General features: G+C 43.6%; 2 protein-coding genes across 2 annotated transcripts; one reads left to right on the forward strand and one right to left on the reverse strand.

Moving 5' to 3' along the window:
- Nucleotides 1-226: 226 nt before the first annotated feature.
- On the forward strand, nucleotides 227-10045 carry GTF3A (general transcription factor IIIA). The gene is made up of 9 exons (XM_049778457.1): nucleotides 227-664; nucleotides 2602-2702; nucleotides 4254-4350; nucleotides 6658-6746; nucleotides 7167-7240; nucleotides 8285-8365; nucleotides 8803-9032; nucleotides 9513-9572; nucleotides 9780-10045. Exons 1-9 carry the CDS (start codon nucleotides 227-229, stop codon nucleotides 9945-9947), a joined length of 1338 nt encoding a protein of 445 aa, XP_049634414.1. The 3' UTR covers nucleotides 9948-10045.
- On the reverse strand, nucleotides 9992-19433 carry MTIF3 (mitochondrial translational initiation factor 3). The gene is made up of 4 exons (XM_049778309.1): nucleotides 19401-19433; nucleotides 14224-14687; nucleotides 11748-11905; nucleotides 9992-10248 (listed from the first exon to the last, which is right to left on the reverse strand). Exons 2-4 carry the CDS (start codon nucleotides 14684-14686, stop codon nucleotides 10030-10032), a joined length of 840 nt encoding a protein of 279 aa, XP_049634266.1. The 5' UTR covers nucleotide 14687; nucleotides 19401-19433; the 3' UTR covers nucleotides 9992-10029.
- Nucleotides 19434-20444: the final 1011 nt, after the last annotated feature.

Consider the following 20444-nt stretch of genomic DNA (forward strand, 5'->3'; position numbering starts at 1 on the left):
CTTTTGCATGAGACTGTGGTCTCGGTGTCTTTGAACGGTGCATCGTTCACCTGGACTTAACATTTTGAGGCAAAAGAATATAGAAAGCAGACAAGCATAGGCATGCATAAAAAGGACTGCTCGATTATATAGTAAGAACAAGTGTTGGGTTTGGCATTACTCCTGGAAGGGTTCAGGGGACCAAACCCCCGCCAGCCACGCGCAAGAAAGCATCCAACCGACTGCAATGTCAGTCCAGCCAGAAAAAAACATCCTGACCCCGAGGCTGAGGCTCCCAGGGCTCCTCGGAGCATGCGCAGAAGCGGCGCCTGCGCGGGGCGGGGTCCTTGGCCTGTGCGTCGCGCCAGCCCCGCCCCCGGGCGGCCGCTCCCGGAAGTGCGCCGTGGCGTGGCGGCCCGGGTCGGGCGCGGGGTCCTGGCGCGCTCTTGCGCGTGGTGGTGCCCGGTGCGGATCCGCGGGCGCCCTGGAGCCCCCGGCCTCGGTCGCCGAGGCGGTGTCTTCGCTGACGATCGCCGACGCGTTTGTCGCGGCGGGCGAGAGCCCCGGCCCGGCCCCGTCTCCCCCCACACCCCTGAGCAGGTTCATCTGCTCCTTCCCCGACTGCAGCGCCAGTTACAACAAGGCCTGGAAGCTCGAAGCGCACCTGTGCAAACACACGGGGGAGGTAGGGCTGGGGGCCCGGGTGCGCAGGGCAGAGGCGAGACTGCAAGACGTCTCGGCGGGCGCTCCGTTTGGTTGTTGGAAAATACCGAGCTGAGCTCCACTCAGGACTCCCGCTTTGTTCCACATCCTTCCCTTGGATCTGAGGGTACCCAAGTGAAGAAGGGTGCGCCTGGGTCTATGCCCCTCTCTGCCTGCCAGCAGCCTCTAGTGGCCTCCGACCCGCACCTCCGATGGTTTGCAAGCAAGTCTGCTTGCTTTCTTTGCTAAAACTTGATGCCTGGGTAGCTGAGAGGGAGGAGCCCTGAGCAGAACAGTCATGGTGTCTGTCCACTTTACGCGTGAAAGGTGACGATTGGGAGGACCCACCATGGTCCAGTCTTGCCCACTTTAGTGGGGAGATGAGTGTGGGTGGAGGAGACTGAACCAGGTGGCAGGCAGGCCCTGGGCGAGATGCCTTGAATGGAGTTGCTCTTTCTTTAGAAGGCCTGAGTATGCTGTTACTAATGCTGGCACCGGTGCCTGCTCCCCAACTCCCCACCCCACTGATGAGCTATTGCCTTATGTTTTTCAGAGTAAAACAAAGCAAAACTGGTTTTGCTGCTGGAGCTAGGTAGTGCGTTTTTGACGGTAGAGTTAGAAAACAGGCCCCCCCCCCCCGGTCCGTCCTTCTGGTTCTTTTATTTTTATTTATTTTGTTTTTTCGGGCCACTCCCGTTTGATGCTCAGGGGTTACTCCTGGCTAAGCGCTCAGAAATCGCCCCTGGCTTGAGGCGACCATATGGGACGCCGGGGATCGAACCACGGTCCTTCCTTGGCTAGCGCTTGCAAGGCAGACACCTTACCTCTAGCGCCACGTCGCTGGCCCGTCCTTCTGGTTCTTGAGTCTGCTTGCAGTTAGGCCTGCAAGTAGTGTTGGGGAGGGAAGATAAGGGGATATGTTTGCTGATGCCACGCAGTATGAGTTTTTAAAATTATTTTTTCTTGTGAAACCATGACTTATCAAGTCTGTAGTACAGTTTCTTCAGACATTACATGTCACAACACCCAACTCACCAACAGTGTACTCTATCTTCTACCAATGTCCCCAGCCTGCTCCCTTAGTAGACACAAACAGATTTACTTAATTTTGTTTTTGCTACAAAAGGCAAGTGGAACTATAAAAAAAAAATAGATCAATAAAAGTCAATGTATGATAATTGTTATATCTCACAATGGTGTTACTGAATCAACTGAGGATTTACGAAGCCAATTGTGTTAATTGAGTTTGGTGGTCTTCTATACAACTTACCCATCAGATTTGCTCTGATTGTACTGGGCTGACAATACTATGAAATTTGGAGGTTTCTTGAGGCTGCATGTGCAGCCACATAGTCCAGGAGCAATAGAACTGAAATGATTTGGAGGTTTGGCAGTTTGATGAGGTTCAGTTGTAGAGCTAGGCTGTTTCTATGTTGGAGGGTGTGCTCACAACACTTGGTTGTGAGCTACTATGTTGTCGGGAGGAAAGGGAATCTCAGTAAATCCCAGAAAACGGCTTCAGTAACACCAAATGTGAGATATATGTTATAACCAAGAAATATAAAGTGTGCCTGCCAAGGAGGCAAGCCTGGGGTATGGGTAAAAAACAGAACTTTGGTGAAGGGAGGGCACACTGGTGTTGGGATAGATGTTGGAATATTGAATACCTTAAAAGAATTTGTGGTAGGACCATTGCGGATTTTTATTGTGTAAAGGGTGTGTGTGTGTGTGTGTGTGTGTGTGTGTGTGTGTGTGTGTGTGTGTGTGTGTGTGTGTAAAACCTTGTGACTGAGTATATCAGGCACTCCGCACAGGGAAAACCATCTTAACACTTAACTATGCTAGTCACTTTTTGAAATATCTGAGGGGATATTACTAGCTCACACAGGTTTGATGTGGTTTTCTCTCTCCTTTCCACAGAGACCATTTGTTTGTGATCATGAAGGGTGCGGCAAGGCCTTTGTCAGGGATTACCACCTGAGCCGCCACAGGCTGACTCACACTGGAGAAAAGCCCTTTGCGTAAGTCAAGGCAGGGTTGGGATTTTTATTTATGTACTTATTTTGGCTTGGGGAGCCACATCTAGCATTTCTCCGGGCTTACTCCTGGCTCTGTGCTTAGGGGATGTTGGGTTACTGATCCTACCCTAATTAATAATTGTGGTCCACCCTACGGTGTGATCTGGTGATAGTATATTAGATTATTCCTTACTTGGTATTCTGCTCCCACCCTAGGGTGGGACCTGATTCTGGTTAATAAAAGCAAGGATCTCAGGAAGGCAGGGGATCATTCTTCTACTGATCATTCTTCTACTCAGTCTTCTACTGAGCTGCATTCCATCTTAGGAGCAGAAAGCTTTTGTGGTTTGAATTCCTTGCTTGAGTACTGGATTTCCCAAACCCATTTTTGTACCTTTTCACTGTGTGAATTATTTCCTGCAGATCTCTACAACTGGAACTGTTCCCCCTGTCCTAATTAGATGGGGAATGAGAATTGCCTTTCCTGTCTGGGAGCTCGATGGGAATCAAACCTCAACCAATTTTCTAGAGAACATGACACTTCAAGGACCACATGGGGTTACCAGGGGTGAAAACTGGACCTGTTTCATGGAAAGCAAAGTGCCCTACCAGCTGTACTATCCCTGTGGCTTTTTCCAGTAGGCACAGAAAAGTCACCTGGGAAGCATGTGTGAAAAAAGAATCATCTGCAGAGAGAATTGATAACTCAGTTCTAAGTGATAAACTCTTGCTATTAAGTGCTATTAAGGGGTTTGAGCTAGAGTGGTTTATGGCTCTGCTCTAAATATCTGTCTGACTTTTCTAAATAAACATAAATCAGTTCTCTATTTTTTTTTATTTGAGGTCCTTTGGCAAATGACCCCAACTCCACATTGGCTGGCTGGCCTCAAGGTCCTTGTCTGGTCTGGCCAGTCATTTTCCAAAGATACCCTAATGCCTTCAAAGGAGAGCCCAACCTCCAAAACCCCTTTCCGCCCAGTGGCTTAGCACTACTTCTACCTCCTCACACTGACTTGACTTGCCTTCCACTGCACTCACAATCCTATCTACATACACTGATCTCCCTGCAAACAACTACCTTCCCATTTAGGTTAAGAGGGTTCTTTCTGACCATGATCCTCAAGTCCCAAATTCTAGTTTGTAATGCACAGAAGCCTCAAATAAATATGCATCTCATGACAAGCTAATCACAGCAGCAGGGAGAGGCCTACATGGTACAGCATGATATTTGGGGATCTGTTACACTATTAATACAATAGTTCAGAATAACTAGCTTTTTTTTGTTTTGTTTTGTTTTTTGGGCCACACTCGTTTGATGCTCAGGGGTTACTCCTGGCTAAGCGCTCAGAAATCGTCCCTGGCTTGGGGGGACCATATGGGATGCCGGGGGATCGAACCTTGGTCCTTCCTTGGCTAGCGCTTGCAAGGCAGACACCTTACCTCAAGCGCCACCTCGCCAGCCCCATAGAATAACTAGCTTTTATAAAATAAAAGATATACACATCTAAAACATCCCTGGGTTTGTTAAATTTGGGTTTATACAATTTCTTGCAGGTGTATAGCTAGTGGCTGTGATCAAAAATTCAACACAAAATCAAACTTGAAGAAACATGTTGAACGTAAGCATGAAAATCAGCAAAAACAATATGTAGTAAGTATGAATGATTCTATATTCTCTGGACAGTTTTATAATTCTTGCCCAATTCTTTCATTTTCATCAACCAGAGTTTGTCAGGCCTGAATTTAATCTGGCTAGCTTTTCTTTTTTTTTTATATATATTTTATTTAAACACCTTGATTACATACATGATTGTGTTTGGGTTTCAGTCATGTAAAGAACACCACCAGTGCAATATTCCCATCACCAATGTCCCAAATCTTCCTCCTCCCCACCCAACCCCCTCCTGTACTCTAGACAGGCTTTCTACTCCCCTCATACATTCTCAGTATTAGGATAGTTCAAAATGTAGTTATTTCTCTAACTAAACTCATCCCTATTTGTGGTGAGCTTCATGAGGTGAGCTGTAACTTCCAGCCTTTTCTCTTTTTGTGTCTGAAAATTATTATTGCAAGAATGTCTTTCATTTTTCTTAAAACCCATAGATGATGAGTGAGACCATTCTGCGTTTTTCTCTCTCTCTGACTTATTTCACTCAGCATGATAGATTCCATGTATAGGAAAATTTCATGACTTCATCTCTCCTGACAGATGCATAATATTCCATTGTGTATATGTACCACAGTTTCTTTTGGCTAGCTTTTCTAATAGTTTTATCTTGATGGTGACCAGAATATAAAGATTGCTCCTAGATGGGGAGAAACTATTCCTCCAATACCCATCTGATAAGGGGGTTAATATCAGACATTAATATCTAATTATCTAAGATAGCACTTAAGAAAATATATCTAACCCCTTTAAAAAATGTGGAGAACAGAAACTTCCTCAAAAAAGAAATACAGATGGACAAAGGCACAAAAAATAATGTTTCACATCAGTAATCATTGGGGAGATGCAAATTAAAACAACACTGAGATAACATCTCACACATTAGAGGCTGGCACACATCTAAAAGAATAATAACAATCAGTGCTGGCGCAGGTGTGGGAAGAAAGGGACTCTCATTTACTGCTGGTGAATGTCGACTGGTCCAGCCTTTTTGAAAGATAAAGGGACATTGCTCGAAGTACTAAAAATTAAGCTCTCATATGACCCATCAAGACTGGTCCTGGGAATATACCCTAGGAGCCCAAAAATACAATGCTTCTGTATTCCCAAGTTCATTGCAGTACTATTCACAGTAACCAAATCTGGAAACATCTCAAAAGCCCAAGAACAGATGAGTGAGTAAAGAAACTGGCATATCTACACAGTGGAACACTACACAGCTGTAAGGAAAAATGAAGTCATGACATTTCTTATTAATGGACGGATATGGAAAGTATATGCTGATAAAAATGAGTCAGAAGGAGAGGAATAGACATAGAATAATGGCACTTATTTGTGGGATATAAAATAGATAATATGGTATTAACACCCAAAGACAATATAGAGACAAGAGCCAAAAGGACCAGTCTATGGTAGGAAATTTGCCACAAATGGGAGAGTGGCAGGTAGGGCAGATAAGGGACCATTATGGCAATGTTAGAAATGATTACTCTAGGGGCCAGAGTGATAGCACAGCATGAGGCGGACCTGGGACAGACCCAGGTTTGATCCCTGGCATCCAATATGGTTCCCCGAGCCTTCCAGGAGCAATTTCTGAGCCAGGAGTAACCCCTGAGCACTGCCGAGTGTGCCCCCCTCCCCCAAAAAAGGATTACTTTGGACCAGAATTAGGTGCTAAAAAGAGATAAAGTAATTTGCATAATAGCATGGAGGTAGGACGTTTGCCTTGCCTGCAGAAGGATGGTGGTTCGAATCCTGGCATCCCATATGATCCCGAGCCTGCTAGGAGCGATTTCTGAGTGTAGAGAAGTAACCCCTGAGCGCTGCCGGGTTGACCCAAAAACAAAAACAAAAAAAAAAAAACAATGGAGAGGGAGAAGGAGAAAGGGGGAGAGAAAGAAAGAGAGAGAGGTCTGCCACTGTAGCAGTTAGGAGGGAAACTGGAGATACTGGTGGCAGGAAAGGTGTACTTGTGAAGGGTATGGAACACTGTATGACTGAAACTCAGTCATGAACAACTTTGTAACTATCTCATGGTGATTGAATTAAATAATTTAATTCAAAAAATAATAGTCCTATTTTGAAAGCAAACTTGCACTAAATATACTAGGTTAAATGTTAACTGTAGCCAATGAAAATTATTGGTAGATTATCCAAATGAAATAATCAGATGTGTTACTTTTTAAATCTTCTTGAGATAAAATTTATAGTAACTTCATAGTATTTATCTTGAGAGACTTGTTATGAATTGTTTTTTATTTTTCTGAAGACTAACAAATCTTCTCTAAATAGTGTAGTTTTGAAACTTGTAAAAAGACCTTTAAGAAACATCAGCAACTGAAAATCCACCAATGCCAACATACCAATGAACCAGTATTCAGGTTGGTACTTTATTTATATGGTGAAAATCTCTTAAATTTCCTGTGGCAAAAGATAGAAGTATAAAATGCGAGAAAGGGTTGGGGACAGAAGTGGTGCTCAGGGAACCAAATGTGATGCTGGGCAAGTACTTGAACTTTGTTCCCTCTTTATCCCTCCCTACCCTCCAATTTAGTTTTTATTTTTGTGCCACACCCACCCTTGCTCAGGGAACTATGTGCAGTGCTGAGGACTGAACCCAATTCAACTGCATGCAAGTCACGCTCCTTAATCAACTGTACTATCTCCAGCCCCTAAATCTCCTTTTTATGAGTGGTGGATTGTGGGATGAGGCTATTTAAACAGGAGAAAAGGACATGGGTGACCCTGTGTGGATTTCCTGTGCAACCAGACTGGCTGACAGCGCATGTGTTCTCACCCAGGTGTACCCAGGAAGGATGTGGGAAACACTTTTCCTCCCCCAGCAGTTTGAAACGCCACGGGAAGGTGCATGAAGGTAGGTGGGGATGGGATCTTGAAGCACATGGGTTGAGTTTTCCCACCTTATCTTGTAGGGCCTGGTCCTGGTAGGAGCTTGAGATAGAAAGGCAGGAGCACCATTCTTTTATTCAGGCTTTGAACCCTTGACCAGAGGCAAGGGACTGATTGACACTGTTGTGCAAAGCTCTGGTCTATGAACTGCTCTGCCATTGGCTCTAATGTTTTACATTTGGTGAGACACAAAGGACTTGGATTTTACATTGAAATTTAGAGCTTACAAGATTCTTTTTCCTAAAAGATATGAATAAGTAAGTCCCTTGTATCTATCATGTTTTTATAAGGGATTTTTAATTTTTATATTTCAATTCTTCAAGCCCTTGAATTGATCATATTAAAAAGCAAGCAAACCAAACCAACTTGATTTGTAGCTGAGAGATGCAGACTTTTTTCATTTTCATGTGGTGATTAGCTTGGGTTGCTTCGTTTGTATAGTTACTAGTTAATCCAGTGCTAGTGCTTTACGCAACTGTTTCTGTTGTACTCTGGGGCCATCAAGTAGATTTTCTTTCTCTGTCCTGCTTCCTTTTTGCTGTATGCAACTCACAAAATGGTTGGGTATGAGGAAGACAAGGGTTGTATCTATCATGAATAAGACCTAGTATTAGTGGTTTTCTGGAAACAGGGACTACCCAAGTTAAGTTGCTTGCTGGTAGGGATCAGGAAGAGCAAGTGTGATGTAGGGAGGAAAAGTGACTGTAAGCCTTGGTGAAGTGAGGAAGGGACAGGGTTTGTTTATCCCTGGCTTTGTGTGCAGTATCCCCAACTGACTGAGGACTGGATGAACCAGTCCTTTGGGATATCTGAGCAAAAATTCTCTGTGAGATAGCCTGTTTCTAATTGTCTAGTTTTGTTGTAAAAATAAATTGTTCTTAGTTTTTATTTCCATCTCTTGAGGCAGGACAAACTATTGGGGTATATAGATGCATTTAAGTTTCCTTTCTCATTATGACTAATTTTAAATAGAATAATCATAGAAGTAAAGCGCCAATTTTTTTAATAGGTTATGCATGTCGAAAAGGATGTTCCTTTGTAGCAAAAACGTGGACAGAACTTATGAAACATGTGAGAGAAACCCATAAAGGTAAGGCTAGTATGAATGGCCTAGTGTAAAATTGAAATACTCTGTAGTCCCTCTCAAAGTGCTTTTAAGAGTGAAACATTAAAATATGTACTTTAAGATAAATTTCTCGGGGCCGGGCGGTGGCGCTAGAGGTAAGATGTCTGCCTTGCCTGCGCTAGCCTAGGACGGACCACGGTTCGATCCCCCAGCGTCCCATATGTTCCCCCAAGCCTGGAGCAACTTCTGAGCGCAAAGCCAGGAGTAACCCCTGAGCGTCACCGGATGTGGCCCCCCCAAAAAAAGATAAATTTCTCTATTGTTTTTAGGTGGACCACTTTTAAATACAATTAATTGTATGTATGTGGTCTCAAAGTATGGGAATTAAATATCCAGTGTTAATTTTTCTGTCTATTCATAACTGGAAAATTGGTTATATTTGTTTTATCTGCTCCCCTCAGAGAAAATAATCTGTGAAGTGTGCCAAAAAACATTTAAACGCAAAGATTATCTTAAGCAGCATATGAAAACTCATGCCCCAGAAACAGCTGTCTATCGATGTCCAAGAGAAGGCTGTGAACGTACCTACACCACAGTGTTCAACCTTCAGAGCCACATTCTCTCCTTCCATGAGGAAAGTCGCCCGTTCATGTGTGAGCATGCCAACTGTGGCAAAACCTTTGCCATGAAGGTGAGTGTCCCAACTTTCAGACACAGTCCTTCAAGTATGCTGCTTTCTGTTTGGGTGCCCAGGAAGACCAGTGAGACTAGGATTGGGCCTGCAGAGGGGGAAGGTGGGAGAGCAGAGCTCAAGACACCTCTGTAGCCTTGGCCAGAGATATTCCTCCTCGAGACCACCAAAGGGGTCTTGTCAGTGATTCTCAAAGGAATATTAATATTCTCTGGGATCTTTTGGCCCCATGGAATCAGAAATTCTGGCAATGAGAGCAAGTAATCTCTATTTTAACCAACCTCAAGGAAATCCTCAGGTGGGTTGAATTTGTGGAGTCTATGACCTTGTGTTTAAAAGTGGATAGTGACCAGAGTTCTCTCTGAGATGGGACATCTTTGAGGTAGAGGTCAAGAGCCTTTGATAGACCATAAAAAAAATTGACAGTTAAGGACCATTTGGAATAATCACATGCCATTTGTCTTTCTCCCTTCATTGCAGCAAAGTCTCACCAGACATGCAGTTGTGCATGACCCTGACAAGAAGAAAATGAAACTCCAAGTAAGTTGAGTTCAGCTGCCTATTAAGATGGCATTGTTTCAGCCAGATGTGCTCTATTTTGAATGCTTTGATTACTTTGTATCATGTGAGTTGTTGAAAAGTAATTCCATTGAGTTCACATATGCCTGTCAGGGTATGCAATAATTGTAAAATTAAGTCAGAGTTTTAGTTCTGAATTCTAATGATCTGTTCTCTATATCTCCTAAGGTTAGAAAACCCTCTCGTGAAAAGCGGAGTCTGGCCTCTCACCTCAGTGGCTATATCCCTCCTAAAAGGAAACAGAAACAAGGCTCACCTTTACCTACAAGTAGTGAGTCTCTGAATTGTATTGAAGACAAGGTGCTCTCAACAGTCAGTGTACTTGCCCTCAACTAACCATCAGGTTTCTTTGCTTAAGGGACACTAATCAGTCAGGTCAGTTATTTTTTTTTTCTCAGAACATTTGTTTTTATTAAAATCACTGATGCAGAACATCTGCTTTGTGATCACTTTCATGCTCCTTGTTCAATGGGTCTCCAGTCTGGATGTCTTGTGTTTCTTTGTAGGCCTTTTCTTCTTTCTTGCTCAAAGGACGAAGAACACACATGACTGCACTTCCTCCTCGAACAGGCTGGGGCCGGGAGGAGAAAGTAGCTATACCAGGCATAGCCTGGAGGAGCTGATTACAGATCTCCTCCTGGAAAGAGAAGCCAGCCAAAGATTATTTTAAAACCAGTATCTTGGGGCCAGAGCAATAGCACATCGGTAGGATGTCTGCCTTGCATGCATTCAACATGGATTCAACACTCGATTCCCAGCATCCCATATGGTCCCCTGAGTTTGCCAGGGGAGCAACAGCACAGAGCCAGGAGTAACCCCTGAGCACTGCTGGGTGTGACCCTACCCCCTGGAAAAAAAAACCCAAAACCCAGTATCTTGGCCCAGATTTGATCTCCAGCACCACAGTTATCCTCTCCCCTTCTCCCCCAAGCATCTTTAGAAGTGATCCCTGAACACGGCTGGCTATAGGCCAAAAAAACAAACCAAAACAACACAAAGTACCATCATCCAATATCTTTCTTACCCAGGTCAATGCTCAAATAATCATAAAACCTAGTAGTATTCCTGAATCGTTATTCAAGTAGTAGTTAAATCAATTTATACAATTTTGATTAAACAACTGAAACCAGGAAGTTTTACAAACTATGTAACTACACTAAAGTATGATAAAATTAATGGTTTTAAATCCACTCAGCAAGGCACCGAGAGACTACCTTTGACCCTAGACAATCCCTAATCAAAAAAAAAAAAAAAGTACCTGCCCCGACCCCTGGCAATGGGTCCTTGCATGGAAAGAGAACCCCAATCCCAAAAATTGTTAGCTCAGTGCAGATCCTTACAGTCCATGACGTGAAACCACTTGGGGGTAATCAGAAACCTAGAGACACCCAGTTATGGAGATACAAAATCATTTGGGCAGGGACCTCATGATTCTTGTGTGGAGTGAAAGCAGAACCCCAATAAAATAACGTTTCCTTTTAGTTGCTGAGAACTTAGCAAGCTTTAGAAGTATATAACTACTTTAGACTTATCCCAAAATTGTAAACTGGTACACACTTTTCTAGAAGACAGTTATATATTATATACAATTTTCTTACAGACATTAAGACATTAAAAATAAAAATTTCAAATAATATTAGTCTCTCATTTTCCCTTTTAATATTTGATATTATAAAAGGAAAATATACAGCTGTAAACTGTGAAGAAGAATGTTTCTATAGGGTAAAATGCTCAAATTACGATGAAAAAATCAACAATTGGGGCCGGGCGGTGGCGCTAGAGGTAAGGTGCCTGCCTTGCCTGCGCTATCCTTGGACGGACCGCGGTTCGATCCCCCGGCGTCCCATATGGTCCCCCAAACCAGGAGCGACTTCTGAGCGCATAGCCAGGAGTAACCCCTGAGTGTCACCGGGTGTGGCCCAAAAACAAAAAAAAACAAAAAAAAAAAGAAAAAATCAACAATTACATGTATCATATGTTCTCTCATTCTGGAAAAACAAGTTGACAAGTTAGTATCATCACTAACTTGAATAGATTTATCATTTTTGCTATGGTCACATTTCCCAGATTTCCTATAATTGTATTTGTAGGTCAGAAAAAAACAACTGAGCAGTTACTCATATCTATTTCACTTACCATTTTATTTTCTGGCTCTTCTGCCTTCTTTGCTTTCTTTATAGTAATTTGAACTTTATTTTTTTTTTCTATCCACTGCTGAATCTGCTTAGTCTTTGTGTTCAAATCATGTTTTCCAATATTTGAAGAGAAAGTTAGTTCCTTTGTTAGTGTAGGTCCTAGTTTGAAAAACTGAGAGTTGGTGCTAAGACTAGTCATCTGTTATATTTATGACATAAACTTTATCACATTCAATTCACAAAATCTTATGTACACTTAATAAAAATCATAAGAGCCAAATTCTCAGGCAACTTTAGTTTTACAATCAGCATAAATATTTTTGAACAGAGGAAACAAACATGAAGGTATGGAACTCTTCCTAAGTGGAATATACACAAATACACATCCTCATTCAAAAAACTGGGACAGAATCAGTTTCCTTGGACATGGACTCACAAAGCTATGTATAAATTATTCTTTTGGGAGAAAGGAGGTTTGGTTTATACCTGGCTGGGCTTATGGGGACAATATGTGGATAAAACTGGAGTCCTCCCAATTCCAGGCAAGTCCCTTAACCCTCTTGTACAATGGATATTTTTTGGTTTTGTTTCACAGCCAGCAGTGCTCAGGGGTTATTTTTGGTAAGCTCGGACAACTACATGGGATAATAGGAATTGAACCTGGGTGGGTTGTTTGTAAGGCAAATGCTCTACCTGCTGTACGATAGCTCTGGTCCTTACTTTGGTATATTTTTTTTTTTTTTTTTTTTTTTTTTTTTAGTTTTTGGGCCACACCCGGTGACGCTCAGGGGTTACTCCTGGCTATGCGCTCAGAAGTCGCTCCTGGCTTGGGGGACCATATGGGACGCCGGGGGATCGAACCGCGGTCCGTCCTAGGCTAGCGCAGGCAAGGCAGGCACCTTACCTCTAGCGCCACCGCCCGGCCCCTATATATTCTTAAAGCTAAAAGGCATCTGGTACTAATACTAAATGAGCTATAGATATTATTAACACAGATTTTGAAAACAGCATGCCACTTCTAACATTTTCCTGAGGTACTGAACCAATAGCCTCACACATGTAAGGCAAGTGCTCTCTACTGAGCTGCATCCCATCCTCCATTTTAAATTTTAATATGTAAAAATCATTTGGTTCTATTTATGCAAATATTTGCATAATATTGGAGTTGGTGGACATGAACTTAGGCTGAGTCCATGGAGTGAATGGGTACCTCAAGGGAGAGGGCAGGTCCAGAGAAGGGGCAAAGAGGACAATGACCTTTGTGTCAGGTTTTAAGGCTGAAAACCAAATCTAGATTTGGTTTCATTCAAATCTATAGCACAATTATGTTGGGGATTGTTCCTCTTAAGACAGTGAGTGCTGAGTGTTTAAACTAGGATATATTAAAAATGAAAATGCCAGGGCCGGAAAGATAGCATGGAGGTAAGGTCTTGCATGCAGAAGGTCAGTGGTTTGAATCCCGGCATCCCATATGGTCCCCTGAGCCTGCCAGGAGCAATTTCTGAGCATAGAGCCAGGAGTAACCCCTGAGCATGCTGGGTGTGACCCAAAAACAAAAACAAAAATATGAAAATGCCTTTTAATTTCCTAAATTAAAGTAATTTTTCTAAATTATGGTCACTTAATAGTAATTATTTATTAGCTTTCTGAAAGGTCAAAGCTATTCATAGTAAATGAGTTATAGATATTATTAACACAGATTTTGAAAATGGCCATTTCTAACTTCCTCAAGTACTGGCGGTACTGAATCCATAGCTCCACACATGTATTTTGACTCTGTTTTGGCTCAATACACTGAGGGGGACAGGGAAAGGAAACTTCTGTCTGACATTAGAAGACAAGCAAAGGACAAATAATATACAGACGCACATACATCTCTCATTTCAGTGGTATTTTTCTTGTTTTTTTTTCCTTCCTTTGATACATAAAGATGTGTGAAGGAAAAAGGAAAGGAGGAAACAAAGAATAAAATAAATGAGGGATGGAGCCAGAGAGATAGCACAGCATGTAGGTGCTTGCTTTGCACACAGCCAACCTGGGTTCAATCCCTGGAACCTCATATGGTCCCACAAACCCCACCAGGAGTGATCCCAAAGCACAAGGCAGGAGCCAGGAGTGATGCCTGAGCATCACCAGGTGTAACCTGCCCAAAATAAATAAAAAATAAATGAGGGATGAAAACCAGACATTAGAATGGTGGCAAAACTGAATTTTCTTTCTTTTCTTTTCTTTTTTTGGTTTTTGGATCACACCGGCAATGGCAACACTCTGCACTCAGAAACTGCTCCTGGCAGGCTTGGGGGACCATATGGGATACCGGGATTCACAGGCAAACGACCTACCTCCATGCCATCTCTCCAGTCCCAAAACTGAGTTTTCAATGCATTGCTAACACAGGCAAACTTGGCAAATGCCAGAATTTCAACTGTGAATTTCTAGTCCTACGGAATTTAGAGCAGAAACAGCAAGATGCCTACCAATTTTTGGTTTCACCTTTTCCAGCTCTCTCAGTCGCAGTCGTTCTTCTTGGATCTGAATTCCTGTCATGAGCTGGTACTCCGGAGGCTGTGTGCTGGTGTTCTTCTTCACCAGCCTTAGGTCTCGTTCATTCAGGAGTCGAATCACATCTGCTCGGTGCATATTCCCCAAATCATTGCCCTTCTCATCAAGCACATGAATAATTCGGTCATGAATTTTTCTGCCAATATTACCAAAGGAAGCTTTCCCCTGTTTTTCTTTGGTTCTTTCATTCTCAGGGTCTTCCACAGTACTAAAAGCTTTGGTATGAATTAAAGTGCATGATCTTGGGATAGAAGCAGTAAGGGGCAACTGTGTGAGTGCTCCATTCTGGATAAGATATTTACCAAAACATCTTCTAATGCAATTATCTTCGGTCTTTATGGTTTGTAATGTTAGCCTCTTTAGAAAAAGACAAGCCATCCTAGAACAAGTAGAAAATTTCATGAAAATTCAGCAATTTATCGATTTTTGATTCTGTGGTACATGAAAGGCATATATATGTACTGTAGAAATGCCATCAGAAATTTGAAACATGGTAGATTCCTAGAAGAACTTGATAATAGGAACTCAAACTATTGTTACAACAAACTATTATTTTCAGTTTTTCTTACCCTCACACATCTCATTTGACTATTTTCCTTTTCTGGGGGGAGGGGCACACCAGGTGGTGCTCAGGGATTACTCCTGGTTCTACACTCAGAAATCACACCTGACGGGCTCAGGAGACCATATGAGATGCTGGGGATAGAACATGGGTCAGTTGTTTGCAAGGCAAATGCCTTACCTGCTGTGCTATCACTCTGGCCCCTGACTATTTTTCAAGGGTTGTAAGAGCATCAGTTCCAGAAGTAAATGACATCTTATGGGTTCCTGAAGAGGATGCAGAACGTAAAATCTTGTTTGGGGCCATACCTGGGGACACTCAGGGATTACTCCTGGTTCTGTGCTCAGGAATTAGTCATGGAGGTACTTAGGGAACCAAGTGTGGTCCCAGGCAGCCCAATCTAGTGTTCATCTCTCCAATTCAGTATCTAAAATACCAATTCATAAACTTGATAGAATTAGCTGCTAACAATTTACCAACATATCTGATGGCAACAGAAAGGTTAAGAGCGGGCCGGGCGGTGGCGCTGGAGGTAAGGTGCCTGCCTTACCTGCGCTAGCCTAGGACGGACCGCGGTTCGATCCCCCGGCGTCCCATATGGTCCCCCAAGAAGCCAGGAGCAACTTCTGAGCGCATAGCCAGGAGTAACCCCTGAGCGTCACAGGGTGTGGCCCAAAAACCAAAAAAAAAAAAAAAAAAAAAAAAAAAAAAAAGAAAGGTTAAGAGCACTATTATGGGAAAGGGACCCTTCATGAAGGTCACTGACTTGCCAGAAGTAACAGTATCAGAAAGGAAGTACCTTGACGTTTATCCATGTATTTATGAGCTCACATGAAAAATTTACATAAGGCGGGGCCGGAACAATAGCACAGTAGAAGGGCGTTTGCCTTACATGTAGCCAACCGGGACAGACCTGGGTTCAATCCCTGGCATCCCATATGGTCCCTTAAGCCTGCCAGGAGAGATTTCTGAGCACAGAGCCAGAAATAACCCCTGAGCACTGTCGGGTGTGGCCCAAAAACCAAACAAAAATTACAGAAGGCAAGAAAAGCTTTATGACTAGTGCACTATACCTATGCACTAGGTATAGGTGTCTGTAGATTCCTGGTTCCACTTATCAAAGGCATACTGAATCATTACTATTATTACTATTTGTTTTGGGATCACATCAGATGATGAGCAGGTCTTACTCCTTATTCTGCATATAGGGATCACTGTTGGCAGAACTCAGGAAACAATATGGGGCCCAGAAATTGAATGGGGTTGGCTGCATGTAAAGCAAGCACTTGGCCCACTGTACGATCATTTTGGCCATAATTGCTTCTTTATTACAAATAAAGAAATGTCTCAAGCTTTCCACTTAAAGGAATAAGATGAATAGAGGAACCCATTCATCCCATCTGGGGCATGCTAAAGTGTCTGTGAACAATCAAGAGCGAAGAATGAGGTGACCTTAACTAATGCTTCTGAGTCTGGTCCCACAACCACCTGCAGAATTATTTGGGGTTTGTTAAATTAGAATTCCCCCTGATCACAAATGATTCCACTGAGTTCTACAACCCATTGATCCTTAATGTTTCTTATGAGCATGTGATGTGGGGAAAAAGGCACAATGAATTGAATAGGACACAAGGGCTATGTATATTTTCATTCCCTCCTAACCAAGCCTGATGACTCCCAAATGTATTGCTCTTATACAAACTCACCTGTAGCCCAAATTTGTTATTGATCTACGTTTAGTATCCCAAATGTCACCATGTCATAAACTGAATTTTCTTCTCAACATTCTTCTAGTTGTTCAAGCCAAAAGTAGTAACATTATCCTTAATCCTTCTTTTCATATTAGTAATTTATCAATATATCCTGCCATTCACCCTTCAAGGTAATGGCACACTGCTCTCTCTGGAAGCAAATAGTTGAGTTGTTCTTTCTATTCCTGCCTCTCCTCTGCCTCCATAATTTATTTATAATTTATTTCCCACCTGCATGCAAATAGGGTCTTTGACAATGTATTTTTTTTTTTTTTTTTGTGGTTTTTGGGTCACACCCGGCAGTGCTCAGGAGTTTTTCCTGGCTCTGTGCTCAGAAATCGCTCCTGGCAGGCACGGGGAACCATATGGGACGCCGGGATTCGAACCGATGACCTTCTGCATGAAAGGTAAACGCCTTACCTCCATGCTATCTCTCCGGCCCCTTGACAATGTATTTAAAAAGTCAAATCACAGCCCTTTTCCTCCCACTGGATCCCATTCACTTATGGTAAAAGTCAAGCTCATACAAAGGCCTTCTTGCCTTCTAGGACCTGAAGCCCCTAGCTCTGCCTGCAGTACCTACTCCATTTCCTTTGTTCACCCTCAACCTTGTGACCACTATTCTGCCCCTCCTCTGAGTATTTTTTTTTTTTTTTGGTTCACACCCAGTAGTGCTAAGGGGTTACTCCTGGCTCCGTGCTCAGAAATTGCTCCTGGCAGGCACGGGGGACCACATGGGACGTCGGGATTCAAACTGATGACCTGTATGAAAGGCAAACGCCTTACCTCCATGCTATCTCTCCAGCACATCCTCTGAGTCTTGTTAACTTCAAGTCTTTTCCCTCTCACACCTGCATTCTTCAAGTAGTTCTGGCCTCTGCTCCTAAGTTATCACTCAGCAAGATCTTTCTTACTTCTGACAATTCCATACCCATTTCACCTGTCTTTAAACACTTGGTGCCTGGAATAGGAATTATTTACTTATATGTACACTCATAATCTTCTATAACTGAAATACACACATCATTAAAAAATGGCAATTTGTCCTTTTGGCTACCAATGTGAGCTAACATAAATAGAGCAAAAACTAACTCAGTGCATACGTGGCAAATAAGTGCAGAAGTAAACTGCAATAGTCAGGAGATTGGCAGAGTCCAGAGCATTTACCTTCTGGTCTTCAGATGCTCTGGTTCCCTTCAACACACAAAAAAAGCCTGTAAGCAGCCCTCTCCATTTCTACTTTTTTTTTTTTAAATCCATATGGCTACTACTTCATGATTAATTGGTTGGAGGGTTGTGAGGCACTTACCCTGCATGTGGCAGTACCCTGCATGTGGCAGTGCCTGGTTAAATCCTTGGCAACACACACACACACACACTCCTCTGTTGGTACAGAAAGTACACACACGTACACACACACACACACACACACACACACACACACACACAGAGCAAAAAGACTAAAAAGTCTGGAGAGTCCAGTAAATTTTTTCCCCACATTTAACATAAAAAAAAAAATAGTAGCAAGATAGCAGCATAAACTCCCCAAGGCTACTATGAATAAGAATAAAACCAGCCGCTGTTCGCTGACTATCAAAACAATATTAATTCAAAATGGGAAACTTGGGGGGTGGGCTGAGAGATAGTACTGTCATCACTCCAAGAAGGAGCCCTCATGTCTCATTCAAATCAAACTCCATCCCCAGTCAGAGGTGTACCTGTTTTGCATTTTTACAACCCTAGTCTGTTCTGAGGTATGATCAAACCACTCATAAGTAAAGGATCTGTGTATATTTTTAAGATTCATTTTCTATGCTGTTCCATACATCATTTGCTCTATTTTATTCCTTGATAATTGTCTCAGTGTATTATTAAATTAACAGTTTTTTGTCAATTTAGCATTTAGGCTGGCCCAGTTTTTTGTTTTGTTTTGTTTTGACTACCAATAAGGCTCCCAAGAGCAGTTTTACCATCAAAAAAGTGACCAGGACTGGAGGGATAGAACAGCGGGTGGTACATTTGCCTCTCAATCCAATGCCTCTCGATCCTAGGCTTCCTACATGGTCCCCCTAAGCCTTGTCAGGGGTGATCCCTAAGTAGCCAGGGGCTGTAAAGACTTTGATCCCGGCCAGCAGAACTTCTAGTATCTATCAGTATTTTTCAACCTTTTTTATGCAAAGGCACACTTTTTTCATGGAAAAAAATAAAAGCCAAGGCACACCACCATTAGAAAATGTAAAATAAAAAATTTAACTCTGTGCCTATAGACTATATAAAATAATTCTCTTGAATAGGAATCAATAAGCACAAAGAAATTATTTCATTACTTTATATAATATATATTATATAATAAATACTTTATATAATAAAGTATTTTGTAATCGTTCATGTTTCTGTTCATTTACTCAGTGCAAAACCTGAGCCTGTTTGGCTGAACACAAAGCTGATATTCTGGAATATCTAATGAATATCTAGAATCTAATGATTGGTCTATTTGTGAGCCGACGGATGAAACTGGAATTTTTCAAAACCATGGCACACCAGACAATTTCTCATGGCACCGTGGTTGAAAAACTAGGAGGGTCTACGAAAGGGGCTGCAGCTCCCCTCCAGTCCCGGACTCTGCGGCAGGGCCTGAGGGCCTGTCCACGCTCAGCCCGGCTGCAGGGTGGCGCCGACCTGGCAGGGACGCAGTCACAACCGCCTCCCATCGGCACCTGCCTCAGAGCATCGCAGAAGACACCCTCACCCACTCGGCGACCTTGGCCATCAGCGTTACCTGCTCAGGGACCAGGACCAGGAAGTGTGCCGGAAGAAGCCGGGGAAGGGCTTCGCGGAGAGGTCCGCGTCGCTCTCCGTAGTGGGCGGGGCTTATCCGGCTCCTCTTAAAGGGAAAGCGCCGTGGGACGGAGCTGGTGCCGCCAATTCGGCGGACGCGAAGCTGCGCGCGGCCCCGGGAAGGCTGGAGGAGGACGCAGGGGCAGACGCGCTTCCTTCCGCTCGGGACTTAGCCCTGCGAGCTTCCTCCTTGCAGCTCCCATGCTACTCGCTGGCAGTCAACCCTCTGACGTGGCCCCCCATTTAGAGTTAGTAGGGAACCTGAGAAAAACTCAGGCATTTCATGCGAAGTAACAGGTGCTGCACAAAGCACTCCGGAGCGACTGTGCAGCCAGTCGGGTGCTTCCCTGGCGAGCGGCCGGCCTGGATTTGGACCCCGGCGCTGCACTGGGTCTCTAGAGCACCGCTGGTAGTAATCCCTGAGTCCACACAGTTAGGAGCAAGCCATGAACCGGCGCCGCCGGGTGTGACCACATCTTCCCCTTCTCACCCACCCCCAAAATGCACAAATGTGTTTTCTTTATTTTTATTTTTGTTTATTTATTTATTTATTTATTTTTGGCTTTTGGACCACACCCGGTGGTACTCAGGGCTTACTCCTGGCTCTGCGCTCAGAAATTGCCCCTGGCAGGACCATATGGGATGCCGGGATTCGAACCGGCGCCTATCCTGGGTCGCCCACTTGCAAGGCAAAGGCCCTGCCGCTGTGCTGTCTCTCCAGCCTCTGGTTTATAACTGTCGCTTGTTAAACGCGCTGCCCCCGACTGGCGCAGACCGAAAAGTCCTCCCTAGATTCCCGGGGAGCGCTGGGGGGCGCTATACACGGGGCGTCTGTTTTACCTACTAGGGGAGGAAGCGGGCCGGGAGTTGTGCTCAGACCGCAGTGATGACCTTGACCTTGGGTCCGAACTTAGGTTGGGTCCTGGTTTCCCACCGATCCATTTGGCACCAGCCCTGAGCACACCCCCTCCACTGTTATTCCCCG

Source organism: Suncus etruscus, chromosome 8, assembly GCF_024139225.1.
Source record: "Suncus etruscus isolate mSunEtr1 chromosome 8, mSunEtr1.pri.cur, whole genome shotgun sequence".
NCBI classification, from domain to species: Eukaryota; Metazoa; Chordata; class Mammalia; order Eulipotyphla; family Soricidae; genus Suncus; species Suncus etruscus.

Bases quoted from the DNA above. Each gene is read 5' to 3' on its own strand.
- GTF3A (XM_049778457.1), top strand. From the start codon at position 227: ATGTCAGTCCAGCCAGAAAAAAACATCCTGACCCCGAGGCTGAGGCTC. The intron at 665-2,601 runs GTAGGGCTGGGG...TCCTTTCCACAG, and splicing joins TGTGCAAACACACGGGGGAG to AGACCATTTGTTTGTGATCA. The intron at 4,351-6,657 runs GTAAGTATGAAT...TTCTCTAAATAG, and splicing joins ATCAGCAAAAACAATATGTA to TGTAGTTTTGAAACTTGTAA.
- MTIF3 (XM_049778309.1), bottom strand. From the start codon at position 14,686: ATGGCTTGTCTTTTTCTAAAGAGGCTAACATTACAAACCATAAAGACC. The intron at 11,906-14,223 runs GTAGGCATCTTG...TTTTCAAACTAG, and splicing joins AAAGGTGAAACCAAAAATTG to GACCTACACTAACAAAGGAA. The intron at 10,249-11,747 runs GTAAGTGAAATA...TTCTCTTTCCAG, and splicing joins AAGAGCCAGAAAATAAAATG to GAGGAGATCTGTAATCAGCT.